This window comes from Eschrichtius robustus, chromosome 16 (assembly GCF_028021215.1).
Source record: "Eschrichtius robustus isolate mEscRob2 chromosome 16, mEscRob2.pri, whole genome shotgun sequence".
Lineage (NCBI taxonomy): Eukaryota > Metazoa > Chordata > Mammalia > Artiodactyla > Eschrichtiidae > Eschrichtius > Eschrichtius robustus.
In genome coordinates this window covers 76016012-76036880 of record NC_090839.1, presented here as the reverse complement: position 1 = coordinate 76036880, position 20869 = coordinate 76016012, and the positions used below count along the sequence as shown (strand labels likewise).

The 20869-nt window shown below is 48.8% G+C and overlaps 1 protein-coding gene across 2 annotated transcripts in view; it reads left to right on the top strand.

Moving 5' to 3' along the window:
- The first annotated feature begins 1627 nt into the window (after positions 1–1627).
- The window catches only part of GSG1L (GSG1 like), a 213332-nt gene continuing 194090 nt past the window's right edge, over positions 1628–20869 (top strand). For both annotated transcript variants that reach the window (XM_068524524.1, XM_068524523.1), the window contains exon 1: positions 1628–1967. In XM_068524524.1, coding sequence (XP_068380625.1) covers positions 1628–1967 — 340 coding nt within the window. The remainder of the gene's footprint in view (positions 1968–20869) is intronic.

Genomic DNA, 20869 nt, shown 5'->3' with positions numbered 1-20869 from the left:
GGGGTTGTTGGAGAAGTTCTCAGCTTGGGCAGAATTCAGATGAGCTCTTGTAATCAACATGCAATTAACTGTTGCACATCCTGGGCATCCGGGCACCCTGTGCTTTGCAGTGTGACGGGGCTTCAGGGGACATGGTTATTTTAGAGCAGAGGTGGGGATGGAGCGTTCATAGTTGGGCAAGCCCACCTTGCACAAGAGATCCTGAAAAGGTCTGTGCGAATTTAGTCCTCTGATCTTGGTTCAGATGTTAATAATAATAATAATAATGGCCAGCGTTTATTGAGCACCTACTATGTGTCAAGTGCTTTTTGCAGGTGTGATCTCATTACGACAGCCCAATATTCCTCCTCCCTTTTATAGATATGGAACTGAGACTCAGAGAGGTTTAGTACAATAACTTGTTCAAAGCCCACAGCTGGTTAAGCCCCAGGGTTGCCTGACCCCAAAGTCAGTATTCTTGACCTTTCTGTTCCCACCCCCCACCTTGGAGATTCTGGGCTGGCAGCCTCTGTAGGGCACCCCTGCCTGATAACTGCAACAACTTTGTGTCTGGTGTGGTACCTCCTTGGGTCATACTGCTAAGGATCTCAGGTGGGTGGGGATGCCTGCATGGGGAAGTCCCATTCGTCATATCCAACACTTGGCATCCTGTGTGGCACACTTCTTTGCCACCCTTCGTGCTGTACCATGCCATGATAAGGAGCCCGGGTGACTGCAGCTTCATCCTGCCAGGGGAGCCTGTCCTGTTGGTTCACACAGCCCCAATCTCCCTGGGAGACCCCCAGGGGAAGCACAAGCCCTTTAGACTCTACAACCCCGCATTTCTGGTGAGGTACCCCTCCTGACAGGTCCTGCAACTCCAGGATCAGTAATGAGGCATCCTTCTCAGTGGGCCCTGCTGCTTCTTGGGTGTGGGAAGCCCAAAAAACTCAACTCTGCAGCTCAGACTCTTTGGGGCTTCTTCTTGGGGCTCCCTACCGCGCCTCCGGGGGAGGGTGCTGCTGGTCCATGTTCCTCGTGGGGAGCCCCAGCAGGCTCTGCCCTTCTCTCCCGAGGGCGGGACTTCTCTGGCTCCTGCGTGAGATGACCCCTCCGGCTGGTTTTGTTGCCTCACGTCCCCGGTGGGAAGCCTCTTTCTCCGAGAGCGCCTCCTGGCACTTTCTTTGCTTCTCAGGCTCTCCACTCGGGTGCGGGTCTCTTTAGGGGGCGCCCTTCTCTGCCGGGCCCCCGCCAGCGCCCGGCGTGGGGCGCCCCCTCTCCCAGTGAGGGCGGGAGCCGGAACAGTGTCGCCGGCCGCCTGCAGGTGTCTCCCCACGGAGGGGCGCGCGTCCTTGCGCCGTGGCCGCTGCCAGGCGCCAGCGGCTCCTCGCCGAGGTGCACTCGCGCTCCGGGCTCCGGGCGCGCAGGAGCCGCTCCGCCGCCGCCCGCCCCCCGCGCCCCCCGCGCCCCCCGCGCGCCGCGCCCCCACCCCAGGGGCGGGGGCATGGGCCAGCGCCGCGTCCGCCGCCGCCCATCGCAGGCGCCCGAGCCCCGGGGCGCGGCGGGCAGCGGCCGCTGACGCGGGGCGCCGGCTGCCAACTTCGCGCGCGGAGCTCCCCGGCGGCGCGGTCCCGGCGGCGCGGGCGGCATGAAGACGAACCGCCGCGGCCGAGCGCTCCTGGCCGTGGCCCTGAACCTGCTGGCGCTGCTCTTCGCCACCACCGCCTTCCTCACCACTCACTGGTGCCAGGGCACGCAGCGGGTGCCCAAGCCGGTCTGCGGCCAGGGCGGGAGCGCCAACTGCCCCAACTCGGGCGCCAACGCCACGGCCAACGGCACCGCCGCCCCCGCCGCCGCCGCCGCCGCCGCGGGGAACGGCCCCCCTGGCGTCGCGCTCTACAGCTGGGAGACGGGCGACGACCGCTTCCTCTTCAGGAATTTCCACACCGGCATCTGGTACTCGTGCGAGGAGGAGCTCGGCGGGCTCGGTGAGTGAGCGGCGGCGCCCCGGGGCTCCGCTCCCGGCTCCCCCGGGCCGCGCGGCCCCGGCGCCCCAGACCCAAACCCGCACTCCCTCCTCGCGCCCGGGCCGGGGACCCGCGCCACCGCCAGGACGCCGTGCCCCGCGCTCCGCAGGCTCGGCCGAACGTTCGGGGGCGGGGAGCGCGGTGGGCAGGTCCGGGGGTGTCGAATGATGGCGTTCGGGACGCTCCGCCGTTTCAAGGTTCGGGCAGAGCTCGTGCCCCTTCCGAACACCAGGCGCCTGTGGGGACGTCGCCGCGCCTTGGAGAGGCGAGTCTCCCGGCACCCACCCCGTTCCTTTCCGAGCCAGAACTCATCTCCATGCTCGCCCCTTCCCCCTCTTCCTTTCGCGGGGCACTGGCTACTCCCATCCATCCCTTCCCGCCTGGGGTGGCGGTGGTGTTGGCGCAGGGACTGTTGTGTCAGCCGCCCCTTCCACCGCAGGTCCACAGAGCCAGAAGCCGAGGCGCTCGTTCTTCCACCCCCATCCCCGGCCCGCACTAAACCGCTCCCGGACCGGGTTTGGGCAGCACGGGAGTGAGGAGTGGGGGCAGTCCGGTGGGTTCCCGGCAGGGAGCCCTTCGTGTCCCGGCCCCCGCCCGGGAGAATATGCGGCGGGAGGGAGAGGAGGCCGGCGGGAAAGCGGGACAGCTCGGCGAGGCTCGGATCAGAATTGGGGCGCGGGGTGGGGGGGACTCTTCAGAAGGCAGATCAAACTGTTCCCTCGGCCTCGCACCCTTTCGTGGACCCGCCGCCCGCCGGAGGCAGCCAGGGCCGGAGTAAGTGTCCCCGAGGCAGGCACTGAGGCTAGGGCAGGGCTCAGGGGAAGGCTGCCTGGCAGTGGTTGTACCACATGCTGGGGATGCTGGTCCACACCACCCGGTACCTCCCAGACCATGTTGCTCCGAGTCCAAGTCTGGGGACCCTCTTGAGTTGAATTGACCTCTTTGCCCAAGGTTAAAACTCCCCGTGCCTGCCTAGCTCTTTGATGTCAGCGTGGGCTATGTGTGTAGTCTCATGTAGACAGGAGTGGGCCACAACCGCTAGTTTGCCCTGAATACGGCGTTGGCCTGACTGGTTTAAAGGACAGAGGGAGGAAGGTGTGAAATAAACCCGGGGAGGCTGCTGCCTCTGCCTGGAATGCCCTTCCCCACATCTTCCCTGGCTGGCTCCTCCTCAGCTCCAATGCGACTTCCTGACCCACCTTCCCAGGCCGGGTGCCTTGGAGAGAAGACCTCCCTATCCCTCTTTGGAGGCAGGGTCTCCCCATCTTTGTATCTCATCACCATTTTTATCTCCCCCATCACACTTGGCACACACCTGAAGTTTTCTGGGGGCATGCCTTCGGTCACCAGCTTCTTGTCCCCCCTACCCATAGGATGTCACTCCATGAGGGCAGGGCCCCAGCCGTCTTGTTCATTGCCATGCCCAGTCTCTGGGTACTGTCTAGTGCATAGAAGGTCTTCAATACCTATTTGCAGGATAAATGTTGGATGAGGCTTCGGGACCATGAACCGGAGGTTTCCCGGGGTGCTCCCTGCTCTGTCTTGCCTGTAGGGGTGCCCCACTGAATTTTTCTGGGACCACCTGCTTGATGCTGGCTGTGTGCCAAAGACACTCCGAATAGGGTCCCACCCCTGACCAGTTTCACCCCATCAGACTCACTTCTGGTGTGCACTCAGGACTTGAAGTTTTACTCTGGGATGTAATAATAATAATAATTTAATGATTTAATAATAATTAACCTTAAAAGACATCTTGGCTAAAATTCCCTGCTTTCCGCTCAGCCCAATCCTCTCCCATGAAGGCCTCGGAATGCCTCGTCCTGGGAAATATCTGCACCGTTTGGGGTAGAGGTCCCCGCACCTCACCTCCGCCTCTCACCAAGTTTCTCCTTTGTGTAAAAACGCAGACTCCCTGCCCTTTCCTTTATGTACACACTTAAATCCAATGCTGTGTCCTGCAGCGGAGTTGCCCTGTCTCTGCCCCATGGAGTGCCTGGGCCCTCACTGGCCAGCTGAGCCTCTCAATTGTTTGAGGTCTCTCCTAGCTTCTTCCTGAAGGTCACGCCCCCCAGCTCTTGCAGTTATTTCCCTGTAGCTCGTCCCTGTAGCTCCTCCAGGGCTTGATACAGGATGTTTAAAACTAAGCATTAAAAAAAGTATTAATTAAAAACAATGCTAGCTCACATTTATTGAGCCCTTCATGTGTACCAGACATTGTTAAAACTTCTCACCGGCCGGATCTTGTTGAATCCTTGTCAGCGCCCTTGTGGCAGGCACTTCTATGGTGCCCATTTTTCAGATGAGGAATTTGAAGCTAAGAGAGGTTTTCGTCTGGCCTCACAGCTGATGAGGGGGCCTGAATTGTCTTCATGGGGCACAAAGGGATCACGATGAAATGATCAGGGAAGAGAATGGTGGTCAGAGAAAGGGGTGATCTGGGGGGCTCAGCATAAGACCCTCACCCCCAGTCCTTGGTTAGTAAAAACATGGATGGTTAGTTTGTTGGGTAAATAAACCAAACCCACAGTTTTCTCTTTCCTCTTGATCACTGTTGGCTAGAGATCGCCCCTCCCAGAAAATCACAATTTTCCTGCCTGGGAGCTTGGAAAATAGTTATCAGCCTGTCAGTGCTGGTGAGAAATTTGGGAGGTCTGAGCCAAGCTTTGGATGGTTTCCCCCACTGATCCTACAGTGCCCAAATCCTGCCCCTCCACGGTCACGGTACTGAAAGGGTGTCAGGAGGTACCTGGCCTCAAACTTTTGTTGCTATGACAACCTTTCTTCTGGGTTCTGCGACCATTTTAAAATTTATTTTCTACTTGAAGAGAAAAAAAAAAAAAAACACCCCAACACCCCTCCCTCCCGAACAAAATCCTGCCCTCCCACCAGAACATCAAGGACCAACTTCCTTCCCTCACGCCCATGAAACTACAGGGAAGGCTTTCTTCCTTTCTCTGCATTTTATGTTCACTCCAATGAAAACACCAACCACGAAATCCTAACCTCTCCGTGAGAAGCAGCTGCTAAATGTTCCTTCCTCTCAAACGCCTGTTTGGTAATTTCTTTCTGTGCTCAGAAAAACCTCTCCCCGTTCTGGGCAGCCACAGGGAAATCTAATAAACCCTTTTCCCACACGAAAAATCTACAGCTTTCACAAAGAAAACTGCAGCCTGTCCTAAACAGACACAATTTCCCCAGACCCGGCACAAAGGAAGCTTTTCTCCTTCCTCCAAGAAGGAGCATCAGCTCCTTCAACAAACAGAAAGAGAAGTGTGGCCTCGACACAGAATTACCCCAAGCCCTTCACGCAAATTGGGTTTCTCTTCTGGATTAGATGCCCGGAAGCCTCGGGTGGGTGCAGACGCAGGCATCGGGGTTGGAGGGGCAGCAGAGAAAGGCCTGGAGGGGTCACGAGTGAAGGTCTGGAGGCGGGCGAGGTGGGGATGGCAGGCAGGTGTTTGTGCTGACTGGGAGCACAGGTGATGTTGGACTTCAGTCTCAGGGAGTGTGTGTTTGAACCTCAGGAAATGGGTGGCTCCGGAGGATTGATGGGGTGGCGGGGTCTAGGAGGGCTTGTGAGGGTGGCTGGAGGGAAGTGGGATTGGGGAGGCCAGAGAGAAGGGAGAGACCAGTCAGGGGGAGGAGGAGCTGGACGTTTGGTGTCCCGACTCTAGACCCACTCTCTCCCCTGCCATGGGTGGGACGGTGCCCACTCTCTCGTGAAGGATGGATGCCACGCGCTGCCTCTTTTTAGCGGTGTGGTTTGGGCGAGGGCCTCAGTTTGCTGCCCTGTAGAATGGGGTCAGGGAGATCAGAGCAACTAGCAGCTGCTCATGGTGCAAGGATTCAGTGAAATAGTGCAGGGAAGTGCCGGGCACCTGTTGGATGTGTGAGTGCACCGGGTCACCTCTGTGCTGCCACCTGTCTGAGCCACCCACGTCTCTCCTGTGGACTTCTGCAGCAGCCTCCCCGCTTCCACCATTGCCCCCACCCCTGCCAGTCCCCTGTCCACCCTACATCTGAGTAATCATCAGATCCTGTCTCTCCTTTGCACAGCCCGCCTCTGACAACTGCCCCCCCCCAACTTAGAGTCAAAGCCACACCCTCCCCAAAGCTTGAGGCCCTGCGTGAAGGTGGCCCTCAGCCCCTCCCCGGCTACATGGCCTCTCTGCCTCTCTGGGGTCCTCTCCTTCTCCCGCCTGGTCACTGGCTTCTGCCACACTGACTCCTGACACCAGGCACACTCTGCCTCAGTGCCTTTGCACTGCCTTTCCCTCTGCCTGGAATGCTCTTCCCCCAGTTGGCCACAAGACTGTTTCCGGAAACTTCTTGAAGTCAGCTCTTTCCCAGCACCCCATTCAATATTGATCTCCCCACACTTTTGCTGCTTGATTTTTCTGCTAGCATTTGCCACCATTGACTCTTCCTCAGTGTTCCTTGTTTGTTTTGTATGTGGTCCACCAGCTCCGTGAAGGTGGAGGTGGAGTTTATCTGTGTTGTTTCACGGCTGGCTCCCCAGTGCTCAGGACACTGGCAGCAGTAGGTGTTCAGTCAGCATTTGTGGGTTAGATGTTGGTTGTTATGTCTGTTGTTCTTTGTGTCCAGTTCTCTGCCAGGCTCTAAGTGTCTTCTTGTGCTGCAGGGAAGCAGGGGGCCCGGCCGGGGACCCCTCCCCTTCCGCTGAGGCTTCTGCTACATCTACCCCTCCTTACACACACACACACACACACACACACACACACACACAGGCATGAGTGTGGGGCGGGCCCATAGTCCCTCAGGAGAAGACCCCTGCCACCCCCATGCCTTTCTTGCTTCCCCTTCATTTCTACAGAAAACCCCAGCTCTTCTGTCCGTCCCTTATATCATGCTGCTACATTTCCACAAGTATGAGGACGCATGTGATGTCCCCAACCTGGGGACTTCCGGCGCTTGGAAATACGTTGGTGTAATATTAGACAGGCCAGGAGCAGCTGATACATGAAGAGGTGGACTTTGAAGAGCATGGCTTGAGCCCCCCCAAGTGTTACTTCCTTTTGTTTCCATAACAGCCCTATGAGGTAGGTGCCATGGTTACACCCGAGGAGGAAACCAAGGCACAGAGAGGTGAAGTGACTTGTTCAAGGTCACACAGCTTCCAAGTGGCAGAGTTGTGATATGCAGAAGGCTCCAGAGCCTGGCTCTTGCCTGCAGTGCTGTGCTGCACCCCGTCCCCCCAACCCAGTTCATGCAGCCTCCCCAGGCACCTCCAAGAGGCCTCACTGAGAAGGGCGCTGCACCAGGTGTCATGAACCCCGGGTTCAAGTCCAGCCTCCAGTGCCAACTTGCTGAGTGACTTTAAACAAGTCACACTCCCTCTCTCTGTGGGCTTTTTTTTCCTTATGTGTAAAATGAGGGTTTGATTTTGTTTTTTGTCTGGGTGATGGAGGTGGCAGAGCACCCCATGACCATAGGCCTTGTGGTCAGACAGTTCAGGCTCCAGCCCCCATGCCACCACTCACCTGCTGTGTGACCTCTGGCAGGGGCTTGCCCTCTCTGGGCCTCAGTTTCCTTGGCTGGGACAAGAGGACGATGATATCTGCCTCATGATAGTGTCCTTGGAGTTAAAGCAGATAACGTGGATGCTTGGCTGGTACACAGCAATCACTCAATAATGGAGCTTTCGGTGATCTGACCTCGTGTCAGAGGCTGCAGACCCATGGCCATCGGGTCAGATCCAAACTGTCCATCTGTTTTGTTTGGCCCTGCAGTGTCTTCAGCATCTTTGAATAAGTTGCCAATATTTGAAAATTGAGACACTTCACAGAAACATCTGGATTTATGGCTTTTCTCAAAAGCCTGGCAGATCCATCAGCGCTGGGCCCAGGTTCCTGTGGGAGTGGCAGCTGCCCCTTCTGGGAGTCCATCGCCCGCCCCTCCTCACTATTGAGGTAACTTTGCCACCTTCCAGGCGCTCAGGGCCCAAGCCTTGGGGTCCTCCTTGGTGCCTCTTGCTCTCACACCCCACGTCTCATCCATGGGTGAATCCTGCCAGCTCTTCAGCCAGAATCCAGCCCCTGCCTGATCACGTTCCTCCAGCTCTGCCCTGGCTGGGCCGCTGGTGCCCCTCCCCTGGACTAGGGCAGTGGCCCCTCCCTGGGCTCCCTGCTCCTGCCCTTGGCCCCCACCATCTGCTCTCCACCCAGCAGCCAGAGGAATCCTGTTAAATCCGAGTCAGGTCACTTCCCTCCACTGCTCAGGGCCCTCCTGTGCATCCCATCTCGCTCAGTTACAGCCAAACATCCTCCAAAGCCTGTGGGCCCTTTGAAATTTGCCCCTATTGCCTCTCTGACCATCTCTCCCCGCAACTGCTCTGCTCCAGCCATACCAGCCTCCTTGCTGGTCCTTGAACAGGCCAAGACCCTCCTGCCTCAGGGCCTTTGCACTTGCTGTTCCTTCTGTGTGGGAACTCTTCTCCCAGATGTCTGCCAGGCTCCCTCCCTTCTCAGGCAGGTCTCTGCACAAATGTCCTCTTCTCAGTGAGACCTTCCCAGACCACACGATGTATATCAGTGACCTCACCACCCCCAACCACTTCTCCCTCCCTCCTTATTCCCCCATCACTCTGATTATTGTCTTACCCACTACATAGCACACTCATTTATCTTCTTTCTTTCATTAAAAAAAATTTTTTTAATTTTTATTGGAGTATAGTTGATTTACAATGTTGTGCTAGTTTCTGCTGTACAGCAAAGTGAATCAGTTATACGTATACACATATCCCCTCTTTTTTAGATTCTTTTCCCATGTAGGTCATTACAGAGTATTGAGTAGAGTTCTTGTGCTAAACCGTAGGTCCTTATTAGTTATCTATTTTATATGTAGTAGTGTGTATATGTCAATCCCAATCTCCCAATTTATCCCTCCCCCCCTTTCCCCCTTGGTAACCATAAGTTTGTTTTCTATATCTGTGACTCTATTTCTGTTTTTCACTTGTCTTCTTTATTATGTCTCTGCCCTGCACGGATGCTAGCTCCATGGTGGCAGGACTTGGTCCATTTCACGTACTGCCATATCCCAGAAACTAGACGAGCTGGCATTGAGTGAGGGTTTGGTGAATATGTGTTGAAAGCATTTGGGATTCTAGGACCTTCTCAGGACTTGTGTGTGCTGTGAGAGGCCCCAAGCTCTGTGCCCATCATTCCCATGGACTTGTCAGATGTTCTTTCTTCCCTCTTCCCTTCCCTGTTCTGCTCCCAAGAAGAGGTATGTAGTGGGCTGCTGTGAAGGGCTGAGGGGGTTCACTGTGGTCATCCTCCCTGTTTAAATCCTGGTATACCAGACTCAGAACCATCTTGCAGGGATGCTGTGACCTCGGGCCTCTGTGCTGCCTGTGGGACCATCCGTGGCGGTTAAGCTCTTCTGGTCCCAAGTGACAGAAGCAGACTCAGGCCCACTTAAGGATAAAGGGGAGTTTTTAAGAAGGATGCTGCTGCTGGGATGCTGCAGGGAAGCAGGGGCTCGCAAAGGCCTCGGCAAAGCAGGCAAAGGCCTCGGAGGTCAGAGCCGGGACCTCCTGGGCTCCTGGAGGCCAGAGTGGACGAGTCCTCCCTCAGGTCTAGAGCCACCAACTAAAATCCTACAGGGGCCAGATTGGAAACCAAAGAGAGTAGACATACAGGGAGTGGAGGGGACTGTGGAGAACTGAGAGCGTCTGCCTGGCCTAAAGCGGTAGCTACTGTTCAGTTCCAGGTGACCATTCTCATTGGGGGAGGGGAGACCACGTGGTGCCAAGTTGTCCACTTTGTCAACACTCCAGGTTTTTATACCAAACTTCTTATTTTTAGTAAGAATTGATACCTGCCACTTTTATTTGTTTTATTCTTTCTCTGTTAGGAAAACATTAACAGGAGATGGATATTTATTCATTCATTTATTTATTTATTTATTTATTTAAACATCTTTATTGGAGTATAATTGCTTTACAGTGGTGTGTTAGTTTCTGCTTTATAACAAAGTGAATCAGTTATACATATACATATGTCCCCATATCTCTTCCCTCTTGTGTCTCCCTCCCTCCCACCCTCCTTATCCCACCCCTCTAGGTGGTCACAAAGCACAGAGCTGATCTCCCTGTGCTATGCGGTTGCTTCCCACTGGCTATCTATTTTACGTTTGGTAGTGTATATATGTCCATGCCACTCTCTCACTTTGTCACAGCTTACCCTTCCCCCTCCCCATATCCTCAAGTCCATTCTCTAGTAGGTCTGTGTCTTTATTCCCATCTTGCCACTAGGTTCTTCATGATCTTTTTTTTTTTTTCCCTTAGATTCCATATATATGCGTCAGCATATGGTATTTGTTTTTCTCTTTCTGACTTACTTCACTCTGTATGACAGACTCTAGGTCCATCCACCTCACTACGAATAACTGTTTCGTTTCTTTTTATGGCTGAGTAATATTCCATTGTATATATGTGCCACATCTTTTTTATCCATTCATCTGTCGATGGACACTTAGGTTGCTTCTTTGTCCTGGCTATTGTAAATAGAGTTGCAATGAACATTGGGGTGCATGTGTCTTTTTGAATTATGGTTTTCTCAGGGTATATGCCCAGTAGTGGGATTGCTGGGTCATATGGTAATTCTATTTTTAGTTTTTTAAGGAACCTCCATGCTGTTCACCATAGTGGCTGTATTAATTTATATTCCCACCAACAGTGCAGGAGGGTTCCCTTTTCTCCACACCCTCTCCAGCATTTATTGTTTCTAGATTTTTTGATGATGGCCATTCTGACTGGTGTGAGGTGATACCACTCTGTGGTTTTGATCTGCATTTCTCTAATGATTAGTGATGTTGAGCATCCTTTCATGTGTTTGTTGGCAATCTGTATGTCTTCTTTGGAGAAATGTCTATGTAGGTCTTCCGCCCATTTTTGGATTGGGTTGTTTGTTTTTTTGATATTGAGCTGCATGAGCTGCTCGTACATTTTGGAGATTAATCCTTTATCAGTTGCTTCGTTTGCAGGTATTTTCTCCCATTCTGAGGGTTGTTTCTTCGTCTTAAAACTATGGTATTTTATTAGTCATTCACAGCCTAAGTAAACTCAGTACGTGGGAGGCAGCTTCTCCGCAAGTCAACTGGATCTGTACCCTTGTCGCCTCTGGGACACACTTGTGGAGCCTCCCCTCCCCTCTGTCCTGTTTGTCCCCCCTTCTCTCTGGGCCTCTGTCCACCCTGCTTTCTCTATCTGAGGGTGCAGCTCTGGAAGAACTCCCGTCCGTCCCTCCCATGCTCTCGGCTGCTGGCTTTGTCCCCTGCTGCTCCACTCTGCCGAACCCCACCTCAGGAGAAATCTGGGTGGCCCTGGAAGAGGCGCAGAGGGAGGGAGACCCTCCCCAGACACAGTCGGGGTGGGAGAGGGTGGACACAAGTCTCAGTGTCTCCACTCAGTTGATACCTCTGCTCGGAGGTCTAACCAGCATTTCCAGTGAACAAGCCCTCAACCCGCCGCCTGTTCTTCTGCCCTCACCAGCTGGGGTAGGCTAGGTCACTCTGCCCTGATCATCTGCAAATCCGGGAGGGTTCAAACAACCCTGGGGGCTCTGTTCCCTGCTGTCCCCATCAGGGACTCAGGTAAAAGAGCCTCTGTCTCCGGGTTCCTTGGCTGTAGAAGCAGGAAAGGGGGATGAGTTTCTGCCCAGAAGTGGCTCATGCCATTTGGCTTGCATTTCATTGGCCAAAGCAAGTCACATGGCCATAGCTAATCTCCTCGGGGGCTGGAGTGTTGCTATCCTACCAGGTGCCTAGAAAGGGGAGGACTGGGAAGATTGGTGACACCATGAAAGGCTACCTCACCCTCACCTCCCCCTCTCAGCTCCATCTCAAGAAACAATAAAGGACAATGCCATCTTTCCCAGGCAAAACCTTGGAGTCGTCTTTAACTCCTCTCTCTGTCTCTCTGTCTGTCTCTCTCTCTCTCTCACACACACACACACACACACTCCACCGCTACCACCACCACCACCACCATTCAATCCATCAGCAAATCCTGTTGGCTTCTTTTAAAAATACCTCCAGAGTCCAACTGTTTCTCCCTGTCTCCTCTGGCACCCTGGTCTGAGCCAGCACCATCTCTTACCTGGATGACTCCAGCCCCCCCTCACTGGTCCTCCTGCCTCACGTGTCCCCACAGTCTGCCGAGGGATCCTACTACACATCAGACCTCATTCCTCTGCTTAAGCCCTCCAGTGGCTCCCATCTCACTTGGGTGTAGCCAGAGTCCTCCCAGTGGCTGCAAAATGTAACTTATCCCTGATGTCCCTCTGCCTCGTCTCTCACTACATACTTTCTTGTTTCCTCAGCTCCAGCCCCGCTATCCTCTGGGCTTTTGCACAGATGCTCCAGGCATGTTCCTGCCTCAGGGCCTTCGCACTTGCAGTTCCCTCAGCCTGAACGCTCTTCCCTGAGATTTCTGCCCCCTCACTTTAATAAAATGCCTCCTTTCGTTCGAGATCTTTTCTGGTCACCCTATTTAAAATTGCGAACCCAGCACACCCTCTTCCACCACTCAGCTTAATTTTTTTTTCATAACACTTTTCCCTTGTGACATTCTCCCTTGTGACATTCTATCAGTCCCTGGACCTACCTCAATGCCCCAGGGATCTGCAAGCCACACTCTGAGAACCACTAGCTGCTTAACTCTGTTTTATGGCCAAGGACACTCAGGTCTCTGCGGGGGAGCAGACCTCCTGTAAACCACACCTGTCACTAGCAGAGCTGGTGCTGGGTCCTGGACTGCATCCCCCTCAGCCCTGGCTTCTAGTTGCTGGTCCTCGATTATCCCGTGAAGATCCACAGACCTTTACCTCCAGTTTCCTGACTTTTGCTCTATTTGTCAGAAGAGCTGTTGTTTGAAAAATGGCACTCCCCGGCCTCCCCAAAGCCACATTTCCTGGGACTGGTGGGAAGTTGGAAAACTTCAAATTTTTATTCATTCTTTCATTCATGTTCATGAATACCTACTATGTTCTAGGTTTTGTTTAGGTGCAGAGATTATGGCAGGAAACAAGACATGAAGCTTTTAATCTCATGGAGCTTACATTCTAGAGCAGGGAAAGAGACAGTAAGAGGTTGTTTATATATTTGTGCATTTAACCTACATTTACTGAGTCCCTGTTGAGGCCACTGTGGCTTCAGTGGTGAACAAAACATACAAAGGCTCTGACTTCATGGAGCTTACGTTCTAGAGGGGACAGACAATGAGAATAGTTTTATCGCTCATCGTGGCTTATGCAGCACCAGATTCCCTGGGACTCAGGGGTCAGGGAAGCAGTTGGACCCCCTGAGGGCTAACAGGCCACTCACTGCTTCCATGTGTGTTCTTAATTGCATAAGCCAGTCACATCTCTGTGACTTTTCAAGCCTGCTTTTTTTTTTTTTAATTGAAGTGTAGTTGATTTACAATGTTGTAGTGGTTTCTGGTGTACAGCAACATGACTCAGATATATATATATATATATATATATATATATATATATATATATATATATATATATATATATATATATTTTTTTTTATATATATAATATATATATAAATATTTTTTCTTTTTCAGATTCTTTTCCATTATAGGTTATTACAAGATATTGAATATAGTTCCCTGTGCTATACAGTAGGTCCTTGTTGTTTATTATATTTTATTTTTTAATCTGTGGTAGAGTCAGAATACTCACTGTCTTTAATGGAGTTTTTTAAATTGAAGTATAGTTGATTTACAATATCGTGTTAGTTTCAGTTTCAGGTGTACCACACAGTTATGTGTGTGTGTGTGTGTGTGTGTGTATTCTTTTTCAGACTCCTTTCCCTTATCGGTTATTACAAAATATTGAGTATAGTTCCTTGTGCTATATAGTAGGTCCTTGTTGGTTATCTATTTTATATATAGTGGTGTGTATCTGTGAATCCCAAACTCCTGATTTATCTCTTCCTGCCTTTCCCCATAATTTAAGTTTGTTTTCTATGCCTGTGAGTCTGTTTCTGTTTTGTAAATAAGTTCATTTGTATCATTTGTTTTAGACTCCACATATAGGTGATATCATATGATATTTGTTTTTCTCTGTCTGACTTACTTCACTTAGTATGACAATCTCTGGGTCCATCCATGTTGCTGCAAATGGCATGCTTTCATTCTTTTTTATGGCTGAGTAGTATTCCACTGTGTATACGTACCACATCTTCTTTATCCATTCATCTGTCAATGGACATTTAGGTTGCTCCTCAAGCCTGTTCTTCATTCCCCCTCTAATGGTGTTGGAGTAGGGTTTTGAGACCTGTGGTCATCTTCCCGTATATGAACCCTCACCTGCTGGCCCAGTTGTCCTGACCCTTGAAGTATTTTCCAGGATAGTTTTTTCCATCTTGAAAGATTGGTCCTCCTTTGTAATAAGAGGTTATTTGGAAGGATGTTCTGGAAGCTATCCTCTTGTCTTCTATGGTTTTCATTCATTCAGACAAGTTTTTTGAGCAACTACTCTGTGCTGGGTCCTTTCCTCTATACTGGGGATACTTGGTGAACTCGATGAATGAGGTCCCTGCTCACAAGGAGCTCACATTCCAGTGGAGAGAGAGAAAATAAATAAGTTAAAAAGGGGTAAAGCAATAATTTCATTTATTATCAATCAACATAGACCTAAGTGCTATGAAGCAGGGTCATGAGGTAGCATGTGAGGGTGGAGTTATTGATGGGGTGTCAGGGAAACTTATTTGAAGGGGTGACATTTGAACTGAGACCTGAATGACTAGGATAAGGTGGCCACTCAGAGTTCTGGTGGGAGGGGGCATTCTAGGCAGAATAAGTTCATCTGTTTTCTACTTCTTGAGTCAATTTTTAGTGAATTGTGTTTTCTCTGAAAATAATTTATTCATCAAGAGATTCGAACTTATTTGCATAAAATTTAGCAAAGTATTTTCTTATGATTAGAAGAAAAAGTCTCTCTTTGGTGAGTTTCCTCTTTGTACTCCTAGTCCTGTGTATTTTTTTCTCTTTCTCTTGATTTACCTTGCTGAGATCTGCTGAGGGTGATACGGGTCCTGGTGAAAATTGCTTCTCAGACCTTCCAGAAAGAGCAGACTGGCTTGAAATCTTTACATGGGATCTGAACTGAGATGTCATATCCTCGGGTTGGAGGCTCTGGTAATTTGTTCCAGTTTCCTCCTTTGTTTTTGGTCCAGGTCTTGCCAGCTAGGCTGTTTTATTGCCCTCCCCCACTTTTTTTTTTTTCCCCAAAGAATCCGTACTCTTGTATTTATAAATCCTGTTTGTTCAAATTTCCTAATGCATCATTAAATTTCTTTTGGCTTACTTTTCTGAGGTTTGTTTTGTTAGTGTTTTCAAGTATTTGAGTTGAAAACTTTGTTTCCATAGTTAAAAAAAAAAGAATGTGTTTAATGCTATGAGTTTGCCTATGAGCACCACTTTGGTCATATCTTGTGCGTTTTAAAATGCATAGGACTTCCCTGGCGGTCCAGCGGTTAAGCTTCTGCGCTTCCAATGCAGGGGACATAGGTCTGATCCTTGGTTGGGGAGCTAAGATCCAACATGCTGCATGGCCAAAAAAAAAAAAAAGAAAAAAAAATGCAGTGCCTTTTTCAAAATTGTTTTCTAAAAATTCTGTAATTACAATTTTGTTTCTAGCAGTTCTGAAATTTCAGCTTTGTTTCTTCATTGATCCAAGAATAATTTAGTGGAGCGTTAAAAATTTCCTGGTGCTTTGCCTTATTTGCTTAAATTTTTGTCATTAATTTCTAGTTTTACTGAATGTTGGAGGAGGTGGCCTGTGAGGTTTTACTTCATACTTTTTCTGGTAAAAGTTTTACTTGAAAAAGCAGGTAATTTCCCTGTATGTAAGGGAAGGCAGCTTTACAGAATTTAGAATTTCAAGGATCATTTTGTTATTTATTTCTCTTTGCTTTCTTGATCTGTCAAAAGCTGGATGAGGTAGGTCAAAGTCTTTCTCTTCAATAGAATTCTTTCCATTTTTATTTGTGTTTCTGATAGTTTTTGTTTTTATAAAGTTTGATTCTTCGTTATTCATCACAAAAAGATTTGTGACAGTTATATTTTCACTGTGGAATTGTGGATTTTATCTTTTGTCAAGATAAAATGACTATTTTCCCCTAGTGAATGCTTTTTGCCTTGGCTTCTATTTTTTCATATTTTAATATTGCTATCCCAGTTTTCTTTTATTTGTGTCCTCTTGCTGTATCTCTTTCTAGCCTTGTTATTTTAACTTTTTCATGTCTTTCTGTTAGGCGCATATCTGGTAAGAACAGCATAGTTAGATTCTGTCTTTTGGTACATCCTAGGGGTCTTAACCAAATGACATTTATTTCTACAGTCAATAAATTTGATCTCACCTCTCTCTTTTTGTTGACTGCTTCAATTCTTTATTCCTTTTTCTTTAAACGTTTTCTTTGTTTTTATCCTTTGGTATGTGGATTCGGTTTTGTTTCTTTTTTCTTTACTAATGATTTAAAAAGTATACACATTGCTGTTAATTCTGTTTTTAAAACTTGGGTTTCTATTTCTCTAATATCTTCCATGGTAGGATGAGATTAGTTGCTCTTGATTTCTGCTTTTTGCTCATATTTGTAATAATAATTGTAGCCTGATCCCTTGTGTAACTGGTTTCAGTACTAATTGCAAGTCCCTTTAGTTCATTTTCCCGCACATTTTATTCATATCTTGGTTGGCTTTGAACACTAGATACGATGGTGTATGTTCTTGCCACCAGCTGTGCGCTGGATCCCATGCTAGATGCTGAGATGCAATGGAGATGAGGCCAACGAGGTAGGTTCCTGCTCTCCTGGAACTTCTAGTTGTGTGTATGTGTGTGCACACGTGTGAGTGCTCATGTGCTCATGTGTATGTAAACAATACACAAGGAAGCAAACCCATCTACCTCTGAGGAGGGGCATCTAAGTGAGACTTGAAGAGTGAGGAATAGTTGGCCCTGAGCAGGCAGAGGAAACAGCCGTGCAGAGCCTTTGCAGAGGGACAGAGCTTGGTGAGTGGGAAGAATGGAGAGAAGATGGATGTGGCTGGAGGGTAGTGAGCTAGGGAGAGTGGTGTGGGGCGAAGTGGGAGAGGGAGCAGAGACAAGATGAGAGCTTTGTAGGCGTGGAGGGCTGTGCACATGATCTACTTCTTAGCTCTTGTTTATTTAAGAACAGCTCTTTGTGACCTTTGGCTATGAATGACAACACCATGGCTGGGTATAGAAGCCACAGGTTTAAACCTTTGCCCTCAACATCCTGTGGGCATCGCTCCATGTTTTCTGGCATCTAGCGTTGAGGAGGAGATGCTTGAAGTCAGCCTAATTTTTTTCCTTTGTGGGCAACTTGTTTTGTTTTTTCCTTAATTCTTGTATGATTTTTTTCCCCATTCATCCTCAAAATAGAATTTCATCACAGAATAAATAAATCTCTTTTTAACTGGCCAGGTACCTGCTGCGATCAGCTTAGGAAAGCTTAATTGTATTATATTTTCAACTATTTCTACTATTCCACTTGTCCTGGGCTCTTCTTCAGAAACACCCACCTCTTATTTATGGGATTGCTTTCTGTTCCCTGACCTCTATGGCTATTATTGTCTGTCACATAATCTTAATGTTCTTTTTGGCTCATTATTTTGGAATTTTTCCTGTTTGGTATTCTCTGAGCTTCCTGGATCTGTGGTTTGGTGTCTGATGTTAATTTGGGAAATACATATATGTATAAAATATATATATTCTTTTTCATATTCTTTGCCATTATGGTTTATTACAAGATATTGAGTATAGTTCCCTGTGCTATACAGTAGGACCTAGTTGTTTATCTATTTTATATATAGTAGTCTGTATCTGCTAATCCCAAACTCCTAATTTATCCCTCCCCCACTTTCCCCTTTGGTAACCATAAATTTGTTTTCTATGTCTGTGAGTCTGTTTCTATTTTGTAAATAAGTTCATTTGTATCATATTTTAGATTCCACATATAAGTGATATCATATGATATTTGTCTTTGACTTACTTCACTTAGTATGATAATCTCTAGGTCCATCCATGTTGCTGCAAATGGCATTATTTCATTCTTTTTTATGGCTGAGTAGTACTCCATTGTATATGTGTACCACATCTTCTTTATCCATTCATCTGTCAATAGACATTTAGGTTGCTTCCATGTCCTGGCTATTGTAAATAGTGCTGCCCTGAACATTGGGGTACATGTATCTTTTCTTTCTAAAGATTTTTTTTTTTGATCTGGACTATTTTTAAAGTCTTTGTTGAATTTGTTACAATATTGCTTCTGTTTTTTATGTTTTGGTTTTTTGGCCAGAGGCCTGGAGGATCTTGGCTCCTTGACCAGGGATCAAACCCACACCCCCTGCACTGGAAGGCAAAGTCTTAACCATTGGACCACCAGGGAAGTCCCACAGGGGTGCATGTATCTTTTCAAATTAGAGTTTTCTCTGGATATATGCCCAGGAGTGGTATTGCTGGATCATATGTTAACTGTACCTTGTAATTTTTTTCTTAATAGCTGGACATGATGTGCTGGGTAAAAGGAACTGCTGTAAATAGCCTTTAGTAATGTGGTGGTGAGGTGTGGGGCAGGGCAAGTGTCCTATCCTCCTGTGACTTAGGTCTCAGCCTTTCAGTGAGTCTGTGCCCCTGGGCTGTGAGTTTCCCAAGTGCTTCTCAGTCCCCTATCCTGTTAGGTGGCATAGGATGCCTGGCGTTGGGTATTTCCCTTCCCCCAGGTCAGTTAGGCTCTGGTAACACCCCAGTAGGTTAGGCTCTGGTTAACTAGTTTGTCCTGAGGGCAGGCCTTGTTAAGAACAGAATACTCTGATGAATTTCAAAATGGTTCCTTTTCCTCCTCCTGTCCTGAAGCATGAGGGGATTTTTCTCTGATATTCACTGTGAGGACCTGGTCGAGCTTCTGGAGGTAAAATCACAAAAGTGTGAGGACCCCTGATGACGGAGTCCCCCCGGGAGTTTTCATCTCTCAGACTTGTCCACACTGAGCCTCCAGCAATTCATCAATTACAGTTCAGGATGCATTAAGCCGGTGCTGGTTCCCACAGTGGTTTCTGCTGCAGTACATTGTATTGCTCTGAATCCACCTGAGTCTCCAATTTTGGGGGCAGCCGTTTGCCCTGTGCCCTCACTTCTCTTAGGGTTCTAAGAAGAGTTGTTGATTTTTCAGTTTGTTCAGCTTTTTCACTTGTTCTTTGGATGGATTGGCGACTTCCAAGCCTCTTCCATGCTGGTCCAGAAACCAGAAGTCCTGTCTCATTCTTTTGTATGCCAAAGTAGTTTAGAAAGTTTGTTCTCCAGCTTTTGGTATCTCTGAATGCTCAAGAGAGTGGATTCCAGACCCTATATCCTTGATGCTTTTTTACTCTAGTGATCACGATTAGACCATGCTTGGGCAGCTCTGAGGGTGCCTTGGTCTAGTCTGAGAGGTCCCCTTGCTTCCTCTTCCCTGTGCCCAGACTGATTCTGTTGGGACCTCTAAGGGTGTGAAATGTGGTGTATCCACCAAAGCAAGAGGAGGCTCCAGGCCCTAGTTTCAATTCCAGCTGGGAGGAGCAGAGACACAAAAGAAGATTCTCTCTGCCCTTGAGCTGTGCCTCCTTGTGTCCCTAACTCATATCAAAACATCTCTTCTTGGGCAGTGGTGTAATTTTCTGGAGCTCAGTGTCACTGACACGCTGCCATGTCGATTCCATTTTCTGTAGGGTTGAGTCTGCTTTTTACTGCTTCAGATGTGTATTTGGACTCTGTTTTTTGCATCTTTAGTTCCTTATAGTCCTTTCTTTCACTTAGACTGCCTTCCTGGAGGCTCTTCTCAACTAAATCTGTTGTCTTGGTCTCCAATCTGTTGAGTCTCAGTTATAGAGTTTATATTTTCTCAGGGACACAAACAAATGCTTTCATGAATTATCTTGGAATAAGTACATTTCAAAGATGTGCTTCTGTTCCTCTTTTTAGGTTGTAGAATTATCCCCAATGCCCTATTTGTCATTGTTTTCCTCATCTTTGGGTCTGGAAAGGTCTCTCCAGGCCTAATGTTTACTCTAAAATGGGATGTGTGGATTCTCTTCCATCTGTCTCACGTTTTACCTGGCTGCTGTTAGATTCTTCCTCATGTATCTTAAGCGGTACCTATGGTTGGCATTTATATCCTTAGGCCGATTTCTGTTTTTTTCAGAATTTATTTACATTTTGTGACTCAGCTTGCTGGAGGTGGGACCTCCCTTTCTTCCTCCTGGTGGTTTGAGTATGGAAAGGAGGAATGACCTTCTTGTTCTATGCAGTGCTTTCTAGTTCTTTTCTTAACAGAAATGGCTGATGTAAAACTCCAATTCCCACAGCACGCCATTCCTACATTTCTTCTTGTCTTTGCCCCATTTTACTTCAACTCAAGATGCAATGCACTGTTGCTCCTCCGTTCAGACCCTCGCCATGTGCCCTCACTGGGCATCACAGATACCAGATGGATGGAGGCCGGGGACTGAACAGTCCCGTGGGTCCTGGGCTACAGAGGGTGGGCACCACCTCTACCAGACCTAGTGATGTCACTGCACTAGGGCGGTGGGACCCCTTTGGTCTTCCTTCTTGGCTGCAAAGATAAGTCGACTAATAGAAATTCCTTCTTGGTCTGGCAGAGATCATTGACTATAAGCCCAATTTCTAGTCCCCTTGTAATATTTCACTACTTCATGTGTCTCCCTGAGCATTTTGATTGAAAGATGGGTAAAAGGGGCAAGTCATACATCCCTGGTGTGCCACCAGTCTTAACCCAGAAGCCCTGCACCCTCTGTTGAGTGTAGGTTT